The sequence below is a fragment of the Chionomys nivalis genome, chromosome 18 (assembly GCF_950005125.1).
Source record: "Chionomys nivalis chromosome 18, mChiNiv1.1, whole genome shotgun sequence".
In the NCBI taxonomy this organism is placed as follows: domain Eukaryota; kingdom Metazoa; phylum Chordata; class Mammalia; order Rodentia; family Cricetidae; genus Chionomys; species Chionomys nivalis.
Window position 1 is genome coordinate 47,597,799 of NC_080103.1, and position 15,641 is coordinate 47,613,439.

The 15,641-nt window shown below is 39.9% G+C and overlaps 1 protein-coding gene across 1 annotated transcript in view; it reads left to right on the forward strand.

Annotated features, from left to right (window-relative positions):
• The first annotated feature begins 6,268 nt into the window (after positions 1–6,268).
• Positions 6,269–15,641, forward strand: part of Stpg2 (sperm tail PG-rich repeat containing 2) — a 338,340-nt gene continuing 328,967 nt past the window's right edge. Inside the window, exons 1-2 of the mRNA XM_057793774.1 lie at positions 6,269–6,377; positions 11,644–11,756. Of these exons, the coding sequence (XP_057649757.1) occupies positions 6,269–6,377; positions 11,644–11,756 (222 nt within the window). The remainder of the gene's footprint in view (positions 6,378–11,643; positions 11,757–15,641) is intronic.

The following is a 15,641-nucleotide window of genomic DNA, read 5'->3' on the forward strand; positions in this document are numbered from 1 at the left end:
TGTGAATGTCTATGGATCTATGAAATATTTTGCATGCTTGTTGATATTAGATAATCAACACACACCTGTTAATGTTGGGATTTGCTTGGATTTTTTTTCTCTACCCAGGTAAAAGGCATGTTGCCATATCCTTTATGTTACAGCTGTGATGAGAAAGTACACGTCATCAAACGGTTGGGAGATTTCCCAAATCATACAAACAACACAAAGTAGTTATTTCTCTTTGTAATAAGTTTCTCTTTGAAATGACAGTTAATCATTTATGTGTATGGTTCAGTGTGTTAAGTGTGTCCAAATTGTTGTGCAGTGATCCTCAGAAGATAATTGTCTTACACAATTGAAGCTTCTTAATCCTTAAGTAATTCTCAGTTTTACCCTCTCTAAATCGCCACACTTTGCTGTTTCCATGGACTTGAGTAGTATAGATTATCTCGTGTAAGTAATACCATATATCTTTTTGAGAATGGCTTACTCACACAACATGTTCAAGATTCAACCAAGATTTCCTTCCTAATAGTACTTAACATGATTATTTTTAAAATAGACTATAATCAGAGGATTTATTTAATCAGTGAGGATCATAAACTGATTGAATACGCTGCACATATGGAACGGAAAGAAACAGGTACTAATATTTACAATCGGTCCTTAGGGAGCCAGTGTCAGGCTGTTGTCTCTGCTTTGATTTCCAAGCTAGTTTTTTCACAGGCAACTAGAAGAGTCAGCAGTGGCTATTTCTCTCAGCAGATGACTTATTACAAATGTCGACTTTAGTCAAAGTTAGCAAGAGAAACATTGCATCTGCATTTTCCAAGATACTGCAGACTACACAAATTTCACTTAACCAGTTTCTTCATGACTTAGATATCCCTCTCATGATCCTCTCCAACTACCTCTCCACATTGCTCCCCACTCAGGGGCACATGTGGCTGTGCCTCCAATTAGTGTTTACTTCACGGGGTTTTTAGTGTTTGACTTCAATCTCGCAGAATTCTTTAAGACATACTATGCTACACACTATGGGAACAAAAAACAGTGCTTTCTAGAACCTCACATGATTAGATGAAAAGCAGCAGGAGGGCATTTCCAAACCCGGAACAAATGCAGAGGTCTGGGACTCATGTGAAACTTGTGTGGGTGGGGAATAATGGAAGACTCAGGGAGAGAAAGGTAAATAGGATTGTCTAAACAGTCAGTGCTAACTTTATTCAAAGTAAGCTATAGGAAATTTCCAAGCAGGGGAGTGCTATCCTGCAAACTCTACTCAGGAAGATTAACCTAGCTGCACTGTGTGGGATAAGCTGCAGCAGACAGGCTGGAGGGAGGCATACCATTTGAGATATTAGAAAAAACCAACAGGGTCGAGAGCATCAACAAATTGACAGCAAGGCTGGGGTGAGGAGGTGGATTTCCGAGAGCTCGCAGAGTGGGATGTGAAAGAACTTGGCAGTTGTTTGGATGTGGGAGGGGAAGTCATCTAAGAGCTTTGCAGCCTTATCTATGGGGTGAAGCTTGTTCTTTTGGACAGAAATAGGAAATGTGAGGAGGATCAGGCTTTCTAGAGAGGAAGAAGAATTTAAGATGTAAGTCTGGGCATAGTCCACTTGAAGTGGGGTGGGACACATACATCAGGTATTAAACAAACACCTTAATATACATGTATCTCAAAGCATATATGAATTATGAACAATAATAAAATATGACAGAAGAACAAAAAAGGTATAGAATAAAAAAAAGACACAGAGACATGAAGAATACTTGAGAGGGAGAAGAGCATACTTTTGTTTTTCTTGCCTGCTATCTGTAGACTATAGCAAGTCATCTTTGGACCATGAAATGATTGATGTCAAGAATGAGAGTCACCCATCAAGGTATAGAGAACACCGTGATGGAATATGGTTTGCTCTGAGAGCGGAGCACAGGTAGGACCATGTGCCTTTTAATGCCACCAAAGTAGGCTATGGACTCAGACTGGCTTTGAAACCACCTCCAGTATTCAGTAATATGTGACATACTGGCCAATAAATTTAATGGCTGTAAGCTTCAGTATGGAATGAAGAAATTGGTAGAATTTGATCCATCGGTGTGGCAGAAATAAGTAATTCCTGACAGTGCTTTTCCACTGCTTGGCCCACAGCAGATGCTCTGTAAGCAAAAGTGAAAATATGACAAGCAATTTCTCAAACGCATTTCCTGAAGTGTAGAGAGTAAAATTTTATATTAAACAAAACATGTAAAGTATATTTTGTAATCTTTGAAACACTAATCATCATTTGAACATATATTACTTATTTAGTTGAGTGTAAATTAAAATACTTTATTATTATTTTTTATTTTTGCAAAAAAGCAAAACAATGGAAAACTAAAGTCACAATGAGTTGAGGAGTGTAGTTTTAAGCTGAATGTGGTGGCATATGTCTGCAACCCCTGAACGTGAAATGCTGAGGGAAAAGTGTTCAAAGTTGAGGCCAGCCTTGACTATACTTCAATACCAAGCCCCGAAATCAAAACAAAACAAATCAACAAAAAGATGAAATTATTTTCAAAATCATTTTGCCGTATTACATTATAAGGTATTCAGTAGCTATTTAAGGCAGAATTCTCAGTTTCATTTGACTCTCGATAGAGCATACTAGTTACTTAATCATCAAAATGCTATACAGAAAAATTGTAGCTCTTCACTGCATAGTTCACTGCATATTTGATAAATAATAAGACTGATTTTCTGAAGCTTGCTGTTAGCAAAATTGTTTTGGTTTTTATATTTAAAAGGTATTATTTTAAATCTTATGTCTATGAGTGTTTTTCCTACAATTTCATCTGTATACCATAGGCGTGCCTGGTGCTCACGGAGGCTTAGAAGAGGGACAGGATCCCCCTAGAACTGGAGTTACGGGTGGCTGTGAGCCTCCATGTGGGTCCAGCAATTTTTAAGAGCAGCCAGTGCTTTTAATTGCTGAGGTATCTCTGATGCTCCTGTCTTTTTGTTTTCTTGAGAAGGTTCTCCTCACCATGTAGCCCTGGTTGACCTGGAACTCACTAAAGTCAACCTCTGTCTCCTGAGACCTGGACTGAAAGTGTTTGTCACCACAGCTGTACAAAGTTTCATTAATAATTTTATTCTGGAAGGACCTAGTAGGTAGAAATGGTAGGGACATAAATTCTGAGGTCAGGTATACTTTAGTTCAAACAGCTCCTACTAATACTGTGGAAATAGTCAACTAGAGTGTTGCTAATTAGCGCTTAAACATCTTTGTTTCAGGCACTTTGAAATGCTAGACCCAAATATTTATTTTGTGCTTATGGATAATTATAATTAACATGCTTTTAAAAAGTAGCACACTCAACCTGGATTTGTTCAAGAAACACCATGAGAGATTATAAAAAAATTTACTTTTCTTATCTAAAAGTATTTTTCAGTCCTCAAATATTGCAGTGATCTGGTTACTAAGCCATGAAAAGAAACTTTTGGCTGGGGAAAAAAATAGAGAAGACCGGCCACAATAATCAAGAAAATATATTTCTATGTTAAAAATTAAGACTTACAAGAATGCAGAATTCTTGGAGATCAAGTATTTCAAAATTATTAAGGGTCTAGAAGTTCTGCTATTGATCACTCATTCCTCTGAAGACCCTGAGGAAGACCCTTCACCCAGCAGACAGGCCAGGGAGAGAGAGAAACCCTGTATACCAAGCTGGTACTTGAGAACAGAGTCCTTTTTACAGGTTTGTGAAAGAGCTTGAGGGGATGCCACCCCCAGGAATTTATCTAAATTAGGTTAGGCTCAATGTTCAAAGCTTTGAACATAGAGTTCAAAGTCAGACAGACAGGAGGCAGATAAAGTGCTACCACATCTATTACTAATCTAGCCCAAATCTATTCAAGAACGGAGTAAATTTACATCATTAAAGACAAGAGCCAATGAAGATAAGACTGTACTCCTCTGTTTACAGAAACTATGGCCTTGTGATTCATCTCCCAGAAAGATGTTTAACTTCCAGGTCCCTGAAATGACCCTTGTTTCCCAAGACTCTCAGCAAGGCCACAAAAAAAGCAGGCTGAGGTGAGAACACCAAGGGCTGTCTAGAGAGTAACTGAATCCCCCTCATGCATCATGGGAACAGCGGCCAACTAGGTTATCTGCAGAGGAAACCTGCCTCCTGCACATAGGCTCATTCAGCATTTCCTTGGCATGGTGGTCATGCAAGGACACAACAAACTAGGAAGCCAGCGAAACCATTGCTTATGCGGTCTGACTTACAACATCTCTTTCTCGTGTTAATTTGGGGCAATAAAAATTGCTGTGAACACAAATACTCTTCGTGCAGCTGGCCACCATTGCACAGAGCCCCTCTCTGCAGTTGGTGAAAAAGGAACACTCAGCTGAGGCAGAGAGGTGCTGTGTGCTGTGATATGGTCCTCTGTACATTCACTGTGAACAGTTACTCTCTCTCCTGCTACCATCCCTGCGGTAGGTTTCAATAACTCCTTAGCTGACTTACTGCCTGTGTATTTTCCTCAGTTTCTGGCTAAGTGACAGGCTATCCCACTGCTCCAGCACAACCAGGCTGAGGATGCTACACTCTGCTATGAACTTGCAGTCTGGGTTGATACACTGGTTTGGGTCATCAGGAGCAAATGATGCCCGAGGACTGTCCAACAGGATGTTAAAGGAAACACCACCTTCCATGATGCAGTTTTTCCTCCTTTCATCTGTGACTCTTCCTACTATGTCACGGTAAATTCATTCTAGATCTTCCAATTGAGATCTTGCTGTAGACTGGATTATGAGGCTAACATAACATTGAGAGAACTATTACAGGTTTTGTAAGAATGTAGGAAGCACTAAAGTCAATGAGAAAATTTAACAATTCATTACAAAGAAGGTTCCCAAATAGTCTGTGTATCTCGCTTGCCATTTCTTGGATCATTCATGTCCTTCCCAACTAGAGAACACCCAGGGACGCGAACTTTAGTTATATTTGTATCCTGGTTAACTTAGGAGAGTAAGAGAATTATACACTTGCCAATAAGCACTTTTCACGTAAGTAAATGTTTGATAGACGACAGGAGACTCATCCTTAGGAAACACACACTCTTGTGGAGAGCACTGTATCAGAGATGGTGCAATTAATCCAGTCTATAATGTACAGAACTAAGTAGCAAACCAAGTACTACAGAATTTAAAAGTTAAGATTTGTATTAGGGACAGACTAAGGAAAGACACTAAGACAAACTAAGGCATGGACTGCCCAAACTTTTAGGGATGCTAAGAAGCTGTGCAAGTTTCTTAATGGAAAAACAGGAAAAAAAGCCAAATCGATAGAGGTGGATTCTGGTACTTTCCGTACGCCTTTTGCAAAAGCCAGGCTCCTGTTGCCGAAGGTTAAGGGGCTCAATGAGAGTGACTTGGGCTTCTTCAATGCTTTCACTGTACAGCAACGCTGCCATTCATAGGTACCCAACACCAGAAGCATTCTCAGCCCTGCACTTGCCTTGCTTCAGTTGGTGAACTTTCCCTTTTCTCTTGCTTGCTGTCACCCCCAACCCTCTCCGCTCCCGGGTTTCCTTTAGAAGTTTTGATTGCATGCAGGTTACTACCGGGGGTGACTTTGTTCCTTGGATGCACGTGTAGCAGCCGTGAAGGGCGACCTTGCTGACCCCCAAGCCCTGTTTCAGGTTCCCAACCTTTCTTATTTTTTTCCCCTCAGTCTTTCCAGTCACCAATGTTTACAAGGAAGAGCAACTAAAGGTTTAACTAATTCTCCTCCTTCTAAGGCCTTTCTAGGACTTTCCTGCGCAGTGAAAGTAGGAAGCTACCTCGCAGATGAGCAAAGCCTCAGGGACAGGTGCAGTGTCTCCCGGCCCGGCGCAAAGCCTATTGGGAAGGAAGCCAGGCGGGCTCGGGGGGGGGGGGGGGGGGGGGGCGGGGGGGGGCTCCGAGCGCTCCGTCGGAAACGCTCCGAGGGCTGGGCCGGAAACGCACCTCCTTGTCAGACTCCCGCGCTTTCGCGCTTCGAAGGCTTCCGGGAGGCGAGGAATAGGCGGAACCAGAACCGGAAGCTCTCAGACTAAGTCCCTTCCCTAGAGCGGCGCCCCGATACTGAGTGGAAGTGGCGCTGGCCGGGCGGCGGGGGCTGTGACCGCTGTCCGCGCCGGAGGACCCGGGGGAGAGCACGCGGCTCGCACGCTCGCTCCCGGGTACCCCGAGCCTCAGATTCCTCCGCGCCCGCCTAGGCTCCCCCCCGAGCCCCGCTCCTCATCGCCATGTACGATCGTGCTCCCCGCTGGCTCAGGTTGGCCCAAGGTGGCAGCACCGAGGAGCACGTGGGGCCTGGGTCCTACCAGGTACCGTTCCCTAAGCCGCCGGCCACAGGTAAGATGCTAAGGCCAGCGTCCTGCGACAGGCGTCGAGCCTGCAGCCTGCCCCTGGGAGTTAAACACAGGGCCGAAGGACCGCTCTTCAGACGTGTAACGAAGCACAAAGTAGGCAGGGAAAACACTAGAGCTAGGCTTTTGATTCCTTGGCTCGGTTGACTATGTATAAAATCCAAGTCTTCTGCCCTGTGTAGGCTTATGGTTGTCACACACCTTAATTAGATTTATTTACTACCATATAACTTTCTCACACTGATAATTTTTATTATCACTTAACAGATAGTCTCATTCTCCCGTCACCCCACAGTGACCTTATCTGACCACCCCCCCCCCTTCATACTTACTGAGAACCTCTTTCTACATTTTATGAAAAGTTTTGTTCTTGAGAGCTGGCCTAGGGACTGATAAGTAGTTATTTGGTTTCTCTTCTAATTATTTTTCAGTTCTTGAATTGGGCTTAACTTGTAATAAATATTTCTAATTGGCTTTCTGCTTTTAAAAATTTAATACCATATAAATTCCAGTGTTTTATTTTTTTAAACCTGCATTTCAATAGATATAAAATGCCATTTTTCCCCTTAATAGTCCAGGAGTTAAGTATTCTGTTTACATCCCTGCTCAGATTATGGTTAGTTGAAGTTTCTCTGGATATGGTAAAATTTGTCATCTGTATTTCAGATCTCAAATTTTACTGCTTTTTTTTTTTGCATCTGTCCTTGATATTTATGGAACATATGCCAAATACAGTTGAGCTGTTATAAGCATTTATTCCCCCACATCTTAGTATTTACCCATAATGGGCACACCTGTAATGCTTTTATAGTCTTTATTTTGATACTCATCGTTTTAAAAAATATATATTATTTGAAAAACAAAATTGCTGTATCCCAGGTCCCGGTAACAACATCAACGTTAATTGTCCATACTTGGAGGGAAGCGTGAAGATTAAGAAATGGCAGGTAGAAAAATTAAAGATAACAAAAGAAAAGACAGAGACACAGGATAAAGTCAGGAAGGTAACTCAGTAAATGCTGTACCCCCCTTATTTATTTCTCCTGAGCTTTAAATGCCCCAATCCAAAAACGGGGAAGACAAAAGACTTCCCTGCCAAAATACAAGGAACAAAGTATCACCTTCTCAAACTTCCTGTCAATGACTGAAGGGGCAAGATTGGCCTGAACACTCAGACCTTTAGTCAAGGTGGAAACAAACCACATCTGTGGATTCTGACACAAAAACGTACTTTAGTAACACTGGGCTTAAAAATCTGGACTCTTCAATGGCAATAGAATTCTTTATTTTCTCAACTTGGGTTTGGTGTTTCACTTAATCCCACCTCTCCAAAGATCTGGACATGGCTTCTACTCTTGACTACAGTTCAGCAATTCTAACTTGACAATCTTCTTAAGATCATTCTGTCACTTTTGTGCCTCTGTACCTGCTAATACTTGTGTCTAATATATTCTGTGTTCCTCTGTCACCTAGCTTGTTCCTATTTATTCTTGATATTCAATTGAAATAAAATTCTAACTTTTTCCCCTTCTGACTTATGGTGACTTCTTTTGGGTAGCAGTTTGATTCTGTAATTACTGTTAATATATGTGAATGTCCCACTAAACCGTGAACTACTTGAGAGCAGTAATCATGATATTTACTGTAATAAAGTATAAACTAATAAACCACTTTACACATTCCTATGAGGTGGGTGAGAAGGCTCAGTGGGTAAAGACACCTGCTGCAAAGTCTGATGGCTTACGTTTGGTAACTGACTCCCACAATGTCATCTGTCTTCCACATGTCTACACACACACACACACACACACACACACACACACACACACATCAAACAAACAAAACAAGGACAAGCAACAAGTCCCCTATACTAACTTAAAGGATTATTTTATTCACCTTTCACATGAACTGAAAAATTCTGTGCTTGGGAACTCTCAGGAGGTGTGTGTGTGTGTGTGTGTGTGTGCACGTGTGTGCATGTGCACTACGCAGGACAGCATGTTTATAATTGATGGAACAGGTGTTTTTGTCCATTTCTATGCTCAGTTCCTTGGCAAGACAGTTTTTAAACAGCTACCATGCTCTGTCATGCATCTCTATATTAGATATCTTACTGGATCGGGGAAATCTCTGCATTCTTATGTAAATGAAAGATCAGGTATATGCTAAGAGCTGATGTAGGAAGGGTAGATGTTAGGATTTTGTATAACTTATTATTACAGCAAGCCTCACAAGAGCAACAGGTTTTGTATAGTAACTCCACATTTTCCTCAACAAATTCTGTTTAATATACTAAATATTTTAGTCATTTGATCAAGAATAATCTATCCAGGATTTGCATCCTAATGGAGCAGGACTGAGCTGCTGCACTTTTATGACTGGGAAAGAAAATGGATACTGAAATTCCTCATAAATCAAGAGCTGTGCCTTGTTTTCTCACAACTAATATGAGAAGGAAGCATATCTTCCCAAACCAAAGTTTCCCTAGAAACTTATTCTAGTCTAAAAGCAGCTACCTGCCACCTTACCACGTGAAAACATTTTTTAAAAAATATGTCTATTCTAGTACGGCTTTAGGAATATTTCATTGCTTTTTAAATGCACTCATAAAATGAATAGCTTCCAACATTAGCTCCATGTTAGTTGTCTATAAAGATTATATATTTGCTGTCTAAGATGGACAACCTCCTCTAAATGTTTTCCTTTACAGATTTCTTCTTTGAGATTGAAGGTTTGTCTGCCCCCAGTGAAGGGTGGGAGGAGATTGCTTGTGGTTCTATTGGTGGGTCCATATGTGTATGCAAACAAGGATGATTTTACTATACTATCTATTCCTAATGTAGAGACTCCACATCAGAAAGTGCAGTTGATAAATAGTTTTAAATAATTATTGTTTTGTAATTGCTGTACAGATTGATGTTTTCCCAGATGAGTGCCTGCCTCAGTGAGCTAGTTGTTTTGTTTGTGAAGAATGCCCATTGCTTTGTGACTGTCATTGTGACTACATATCTTTTCTTCACATACTGGACATCTTTTTCCAAATGGATTTTTATTGCTTTGTGCCAGTTTGATTTATCTTTTGCTGTTGGCACATCAAACTCAATATATCCCAAACTGAACTCATTCCTTTCAAATCTCTTCTGCTTCTATGTTCTTAATTTCTCCTTTCTGTCAGTTTGACTTATCATTTAAAATTGGTCCTTCATATGTCGTTTAACTGTACACTCTGAATCAAACTCTACTAATGTGAATTTTCTAGAACCCTCTCCTATATTTTGTACCTTAGTTTTTGGCAGCACAGATAGTAATATAGTTGTTTCTTTATCTACCTTATTTACTTGAAACTTGATTTTTATCTTATTACTGTACCTTCATTATCATGCAGGCTTATGATGTACATAATAAAATACTCAGTGTTTTGAATGACCAACTAAATGTGTAATGTATAATACCAGTTATTTATTGTTGATTATACAGAATATTATGATAAGGTGATCCATCATCCTGGCTGTGTGGAACTTTCTAGTTTTAGCACTCTCAGTCCCATGTTTGGAGAAAACTAGGACAGTCGGAAATTCTGCGAAACATGTAAACATTAGTACAAAGCTACAAATAAAACAGAAGAGAACCTTTCTTTGTGGAAATTATGATTACAACCTTTTGTTTTTGTGTTTTCTTTTCTTTTTCTTTTTCTTTTTTTTTTTTTTTTTTGGTTTTTTCGAGGCAGGGTTTCTCTGTAGCTTTGGTGCCTGTCCCGGAACTAGCTCTTGTAGACCAGGCTGGCCTCGAACTCTCAGAGATCCGCCTGCCTCTGCCTCCTGAGTGCTGGGATTAAAGGTGTGCGCCACCACCGCCCGGCTTTTGTGTGTTTTCTTGTACTCATAACTCCATCTGTGCTCCAGCTCATTATCAGAAGAGTCTGTGTGATTAATGTTGGATAACTTCAATGAAGATTTAATGAATGCCAGCTTTCTTTTTATATACATAGTTTTAAACCACACATATTTGCTGTATACCCTAACATTGATTAATATGAATTATGGGGGATATTATGAAGTCCTGTTTCTCTTCTTATAATGAATTTATCAGGTTACCCAAATTTGTGTCATACCACGATTGCTTGTCCAGTGAAGTTTATTAGGCAATCAGGAGATATTTGCTGAGCACTGTGTGCCAAAGTATTATCAATAACTTGTTGTCAATTTGGTTTAAATTCTCTGCACCTTGGTTGTTTCTCTAATTTTTTTTTTTTTTTTTTTTTTTTTTTTTTTTTGGTGATGTGATTGAACCTAGGAACTAGGACCTTGTGCATTCTAGATAGGTATTCTATTACTGAGATACATTTTTAGCACGGTCTATAACTTTACATGTGTATTTTTAAAAAGACAGTATTTGCCATTTTAAATTACAAAGCCTTGGTCTTCTATAGATAAACTGTTTTGTCAGCTAGGTCACTTGTAATTAGAAGAGAAGAAAGCTGATGAAATGGCACAGTGGCTAAGGCACTTGCTGTACAAGCATCAATGTTCAAGTTTTTATCCTCAGCGCCAGCCACAAGTCACCACAGTAGTGTGGTCCTGTAACCTTAGTGCAATGCTAGGATGGGGCTGGGGGCTGGGGTGGCAGACTCACTGACAAGCTAGTTTTGTCAAACTTTGGAGATGTCTAGGCTCATTGAGAGACCCTGCTTCAACAAGTAAGCTGGAGAGTGGTGAACAGAGACACCTGATACTCTGGTGTCCATGCACTCATGCACAAGTCCACACACTTGAACACACATGCACAAGATGGTAATTCTTACGCACATACACACATAAGAAAAGAGAATTTTCTATTTTTCTGTTGTTCAAGATGTTCATTCCTATAGGGTCTTATATTTAATGGATGTTCATAAAAGTTGTGATCCTACATAAGAATTTAAAAAATGTTATAACTTGCCAGGCAGTGGTGGCACTCGGGAGGCAGAGGCAGGCGGATCTCTGTGAGTTCGAGGCCAGCCTGGTCTACAAGAACTAGTTCCAGGACAGGAACCAAAAAGCTACGGAGAAACCCTGTCTCGAAAATCCTAAAAAACAAACAAACAACAACAACAACAAAAAAAAGAAGTTATAACTTGTGCAAATAGCTATTCATTCTGAAAATATAGTCTTAATCCTGAGGGTACTCGATGATTATGTGTATTCTGAGTATATTTTCTCAGAACTCTTTCTTATCTAATACTATGCCTCAGTGGTGATTTTTTTTTTTTATAGGTGGCTATGCACCATTTCTTTCTCTGAGTTCCAGAAAAACTGCTGATGTGTTTGCCTCTGACACTGGAAAAGCTGCTCCAGGTCCAGCAGACTACAGTGTATCACAAGCACAGGTGTGTTTACGATGTTATTGGCTGAGTTAATGGCAACCATGTTTTCTTAACAAGATGCACATATCCATAACCCCAATACAGCAAGTTCAAGGCTAACCAAGGCTTAACAGTGGCACACATTTACAACCCAAACATTGTAAATTCAAGGCTAATCTTAGGCAAAAAAACAATTAAAATCATTATACAAAAATCCCCACCAAAAACAATAAGAACCAACCATTATTTCTTGTATCAATAATATAAAGTGCTACTTGTATTTTATTCTCCCCTCATATATTCCTCTTTGATGAAATCTCTTTTTATAATTCAAATAATAGAAAGTAAATGCATTTGACATTGATTGCCCATGTGTCCTTAATTATTCTATATATGCTATGATACAAAACATGGTTATATATTTTAGTGGTCCATAAGAATGGCAGAATTGGATTTTTGAAATCTGAGAATTGTAAAAATGGTCATGATATGTAGGCAGCAGAAGTATGCTTTTTGTGCTGTATTTTAATATTGCTATGTCTCACTTGTTTCATGTTTTTGTATAGCCTCATAGATCTGTGGCTAAAACAACTTAAATGGTACTATTAACACTCAGAAATCATGTATATTCTGAAGATCCTGCTGTATTTTCTTACAATGAATACAGTTTTATAACATTTGGAATTCTACTGGAATGAATTTGCCATTAGTCTGTTGCTAATTTTTTGGTTCTGGAGAATCCAGAGTTGTAGTATGACATGCCATGGAAGATTCTTTCTAGTATGTTCTATGAATAAGCAGTTCTTAAGACTAAGATGAGCAGAAAGCTGTCATCTAATAAGCCTGTATAAAGTTCACTGTAAATAACCAATATGTGATATTATTGCTGCATTGAAATGCCATGACAGGAAACAACTTGCGGAGGAAAGGACTTAATTGATTGACACCTAAACACCAGTGTGCATCACTGAAGGACGTCAGGGATCAAAAGCTAATGCTTGGAAGAGTGCTGCTCCCTCATGCTTTACTCTGCCTGCATTCTTATAGAATCCAGGGCCACCATCCTAGGGGTATTCCCTCCCACCATGAACTGGGTCCTCCTATATCAATCACTAATTAAGAAAATGTCCAAGAATTTCCTTCTTCTCAGCTTTTGTCAAGTTCACATAAAACTATCTAGCACAATTGACTCCTTAGCAACTGACATACAAACATATCACCATTAGGTCACACCCTTTCCTTTCTTGTTCTCTCCCAAAGTCATGCATTAACATCAGTATCACATTATATACTGTTTTGAAAACTTACCAAGTCTCAGTCTTTACAAATCCAAACACTTTTAAATTATTCTCTTTAAAAATCCAAAGTCTCTATAAAACCTCAAACTCCCCTTAAAATTTCAATGTCTTGTAACTGTGGTTTCTTGTAAAATCAAAATCAGTTAAATAATTGTTTCAAGAGGGAAGAACACGGGCCCAGTCATAATACGAACAAAGCAAAACCAAAGTCCAACAGTGTAAATCTCAGTATCTGACTTTTGGGATCCAAAACCAAAGTCCAACAGTGTAAATCTCAGTATTTGACTTCTGGAATCCAAAACAATGCTTTGGACTTCTCCAAAGGGCCCAAATCACTTCTCTGGTCCCACCCTCTACAACCTACACAGCTTGTCTCCTAGACTCAGCCTGGCTTTACACCATAGGCAATGCTGTCCTTGGTGTCCATCCTGTGGCCCTGAAGTCTCCAGAATATCGGGGTCTTCTGCTGCAATTGGGCAGCACATTCACTAAAACAAAATATCACAACATTTTCCTCTTTTTGTCTAAAATAAAAAAGAGAACTATAATTAATATAAGAAAAACTATATACAATAAGTACATATATAATTAATTATATATGATAACGATATACAATGTATACAGGCAATGAGTATAGCAACAATGTCTAGTCCATTTGCATTCGACAATTTCAGAGAAAATACTCCATTATCTATCCTGTCTTGGTGAGTCCAAAGTGTAGTGATATTTTGTTTGTTTTAACTAATCAAGCTTCCTGAAGAGTGCAGAGCTAAGTCACTAGAGGCCAGGCAGTGGTAGCACACACCTTTAATCCCAGGACTCAGGAATCAGATGGTTAGTTCAAGGCCATCCAGACTACACAAAAATGGTACAGTCTAAAATAGAAAACAGAGTTCATACAAAGATAATTCCAGCACTTGGGATCATATGCCTTTAATCCCAGTAGTAGGGAGGTGGAGACAGGAGTGATGTGGCTGGGCAGAGAGAAATATAAGGTAGAAGGAGACCGGAGTTCAATGCAGTCTGAGGACCAGTGCAGTCTGAGGATGCAGTCTGAGGACAGGATCACCCCTTTGGTCTGAGCATTGGTTGAGGTAAGAACTCTCTAATGACTGGCCACTCTGCTTCTCTGATCTTCAGCATTGTCACCTATATCTAACTCTGGGTTTTTATTATAAATACCAATTAGAATTCATGCTAATCAATTCTGGTGTACAACTTTTGGGGTACACATTCATGAGAAAGCCATTTGTCCGTGGCTTTGCAGCCACCCGCAAAGGCTGGAGGCACACGCAGCCAGAGTTCTTGCTTTACTGGCTAGCTTTCCCTTTCTTCTCTCCTGGTGGACTACTCTCTATTCTAAATTGCATTACCAACTCAACTAAAAATTATGTTTTTATGTCTCTCGACTTTATATACATTACTTTTTTTTAAGTGAATTTATTTTCTGCATCTAGTAAACAAGGAAAACTACCTAATCTTCAACACCCTCAGAGACCCAAGAAGGAAATAATATTAACTGAGTAAGCAGGAAGTGCAAGCATTGCACAATCATACAGAGATCTAACTTTCTTTGTCGTAACTGTTTTCCATTTTTTTAACAGAGGAAATTACTCTTTTAACTAATTCCTCCCTTTAAGAATTCCCAGTTTCCTCACTAAATCTGCCGACAATGAAGATGAAGATGTGAAGCTGATTGCTGCTGCATAGAACAGTAAATGCCTGACTGAATTTCAAGGCGGTGATCTAGTTTGGCAGCAGCCAGAGAAGGGGGTCCAGGGAAAGCCCACCAGGAGAGAAGAAAGGAAAACCTAGCCAGTAGGGGAAGGACTCTGGCTGCGTGTAGCTCCGGCTTTGCGGGTGGCTGCAAGCCACGGACAAATGGCTTTCTCATGAATGTGTACCCCAAAAGTTGTACACCAGAATTGATTAGCATGAATTCTAATTGGTATTTATAATAAAAACCCAGAGTTAGATATAGGTGTCAATGCTAAAGATCAGAGAAGCAGAGTGACCAGTCATTAGAGAGTTCTTACCTCTACCAATGCTCAGATCAAAGGGGTGATCCTGTCCTCAGACTGCACTGGTCCTCAGACTGCATTGGTCCTCAGACTGCATTGAGCTCCTGTCTCCTGTTTTATATTCCTCTCTTCTACCAGCCATATCACCCCTGTCTCCACCTCTCTAGTGCTGGGATTAAAGGTGTGTGATCAGAGAAGCTGGAATCACTTTTGTGTGAGCTCTGTTTTCTCTTTTAGATGGATCAGTGTAGTCCAAGGTGGCCTTGTACTAACAGAGATAGATCCCTCTGCCTCTGTCTCCTCAGTCCTGGGATTAAAGGTGTGTGCCACCACTACCTGGCCTCTAATGGCTTAGCTCTGCACTCTGATCTTCAAGAAGCTTTATTTGTTTAAACACAAATGAATATCATTACAGAAAGGGTTTATTTGGCTTACATTTATACATCACTGTTCATCTTTGAAGGCCAGGCCCTAGTGACTGGAATTGATGCTGAGGTCACTGAGGAGTACTGCTACTGGCTTAGTCCTTATGGCTTGCTCAATCCTGTTTTCTTATAGAATCCAGGACCACCAGTTTAGAGATTTTCTGC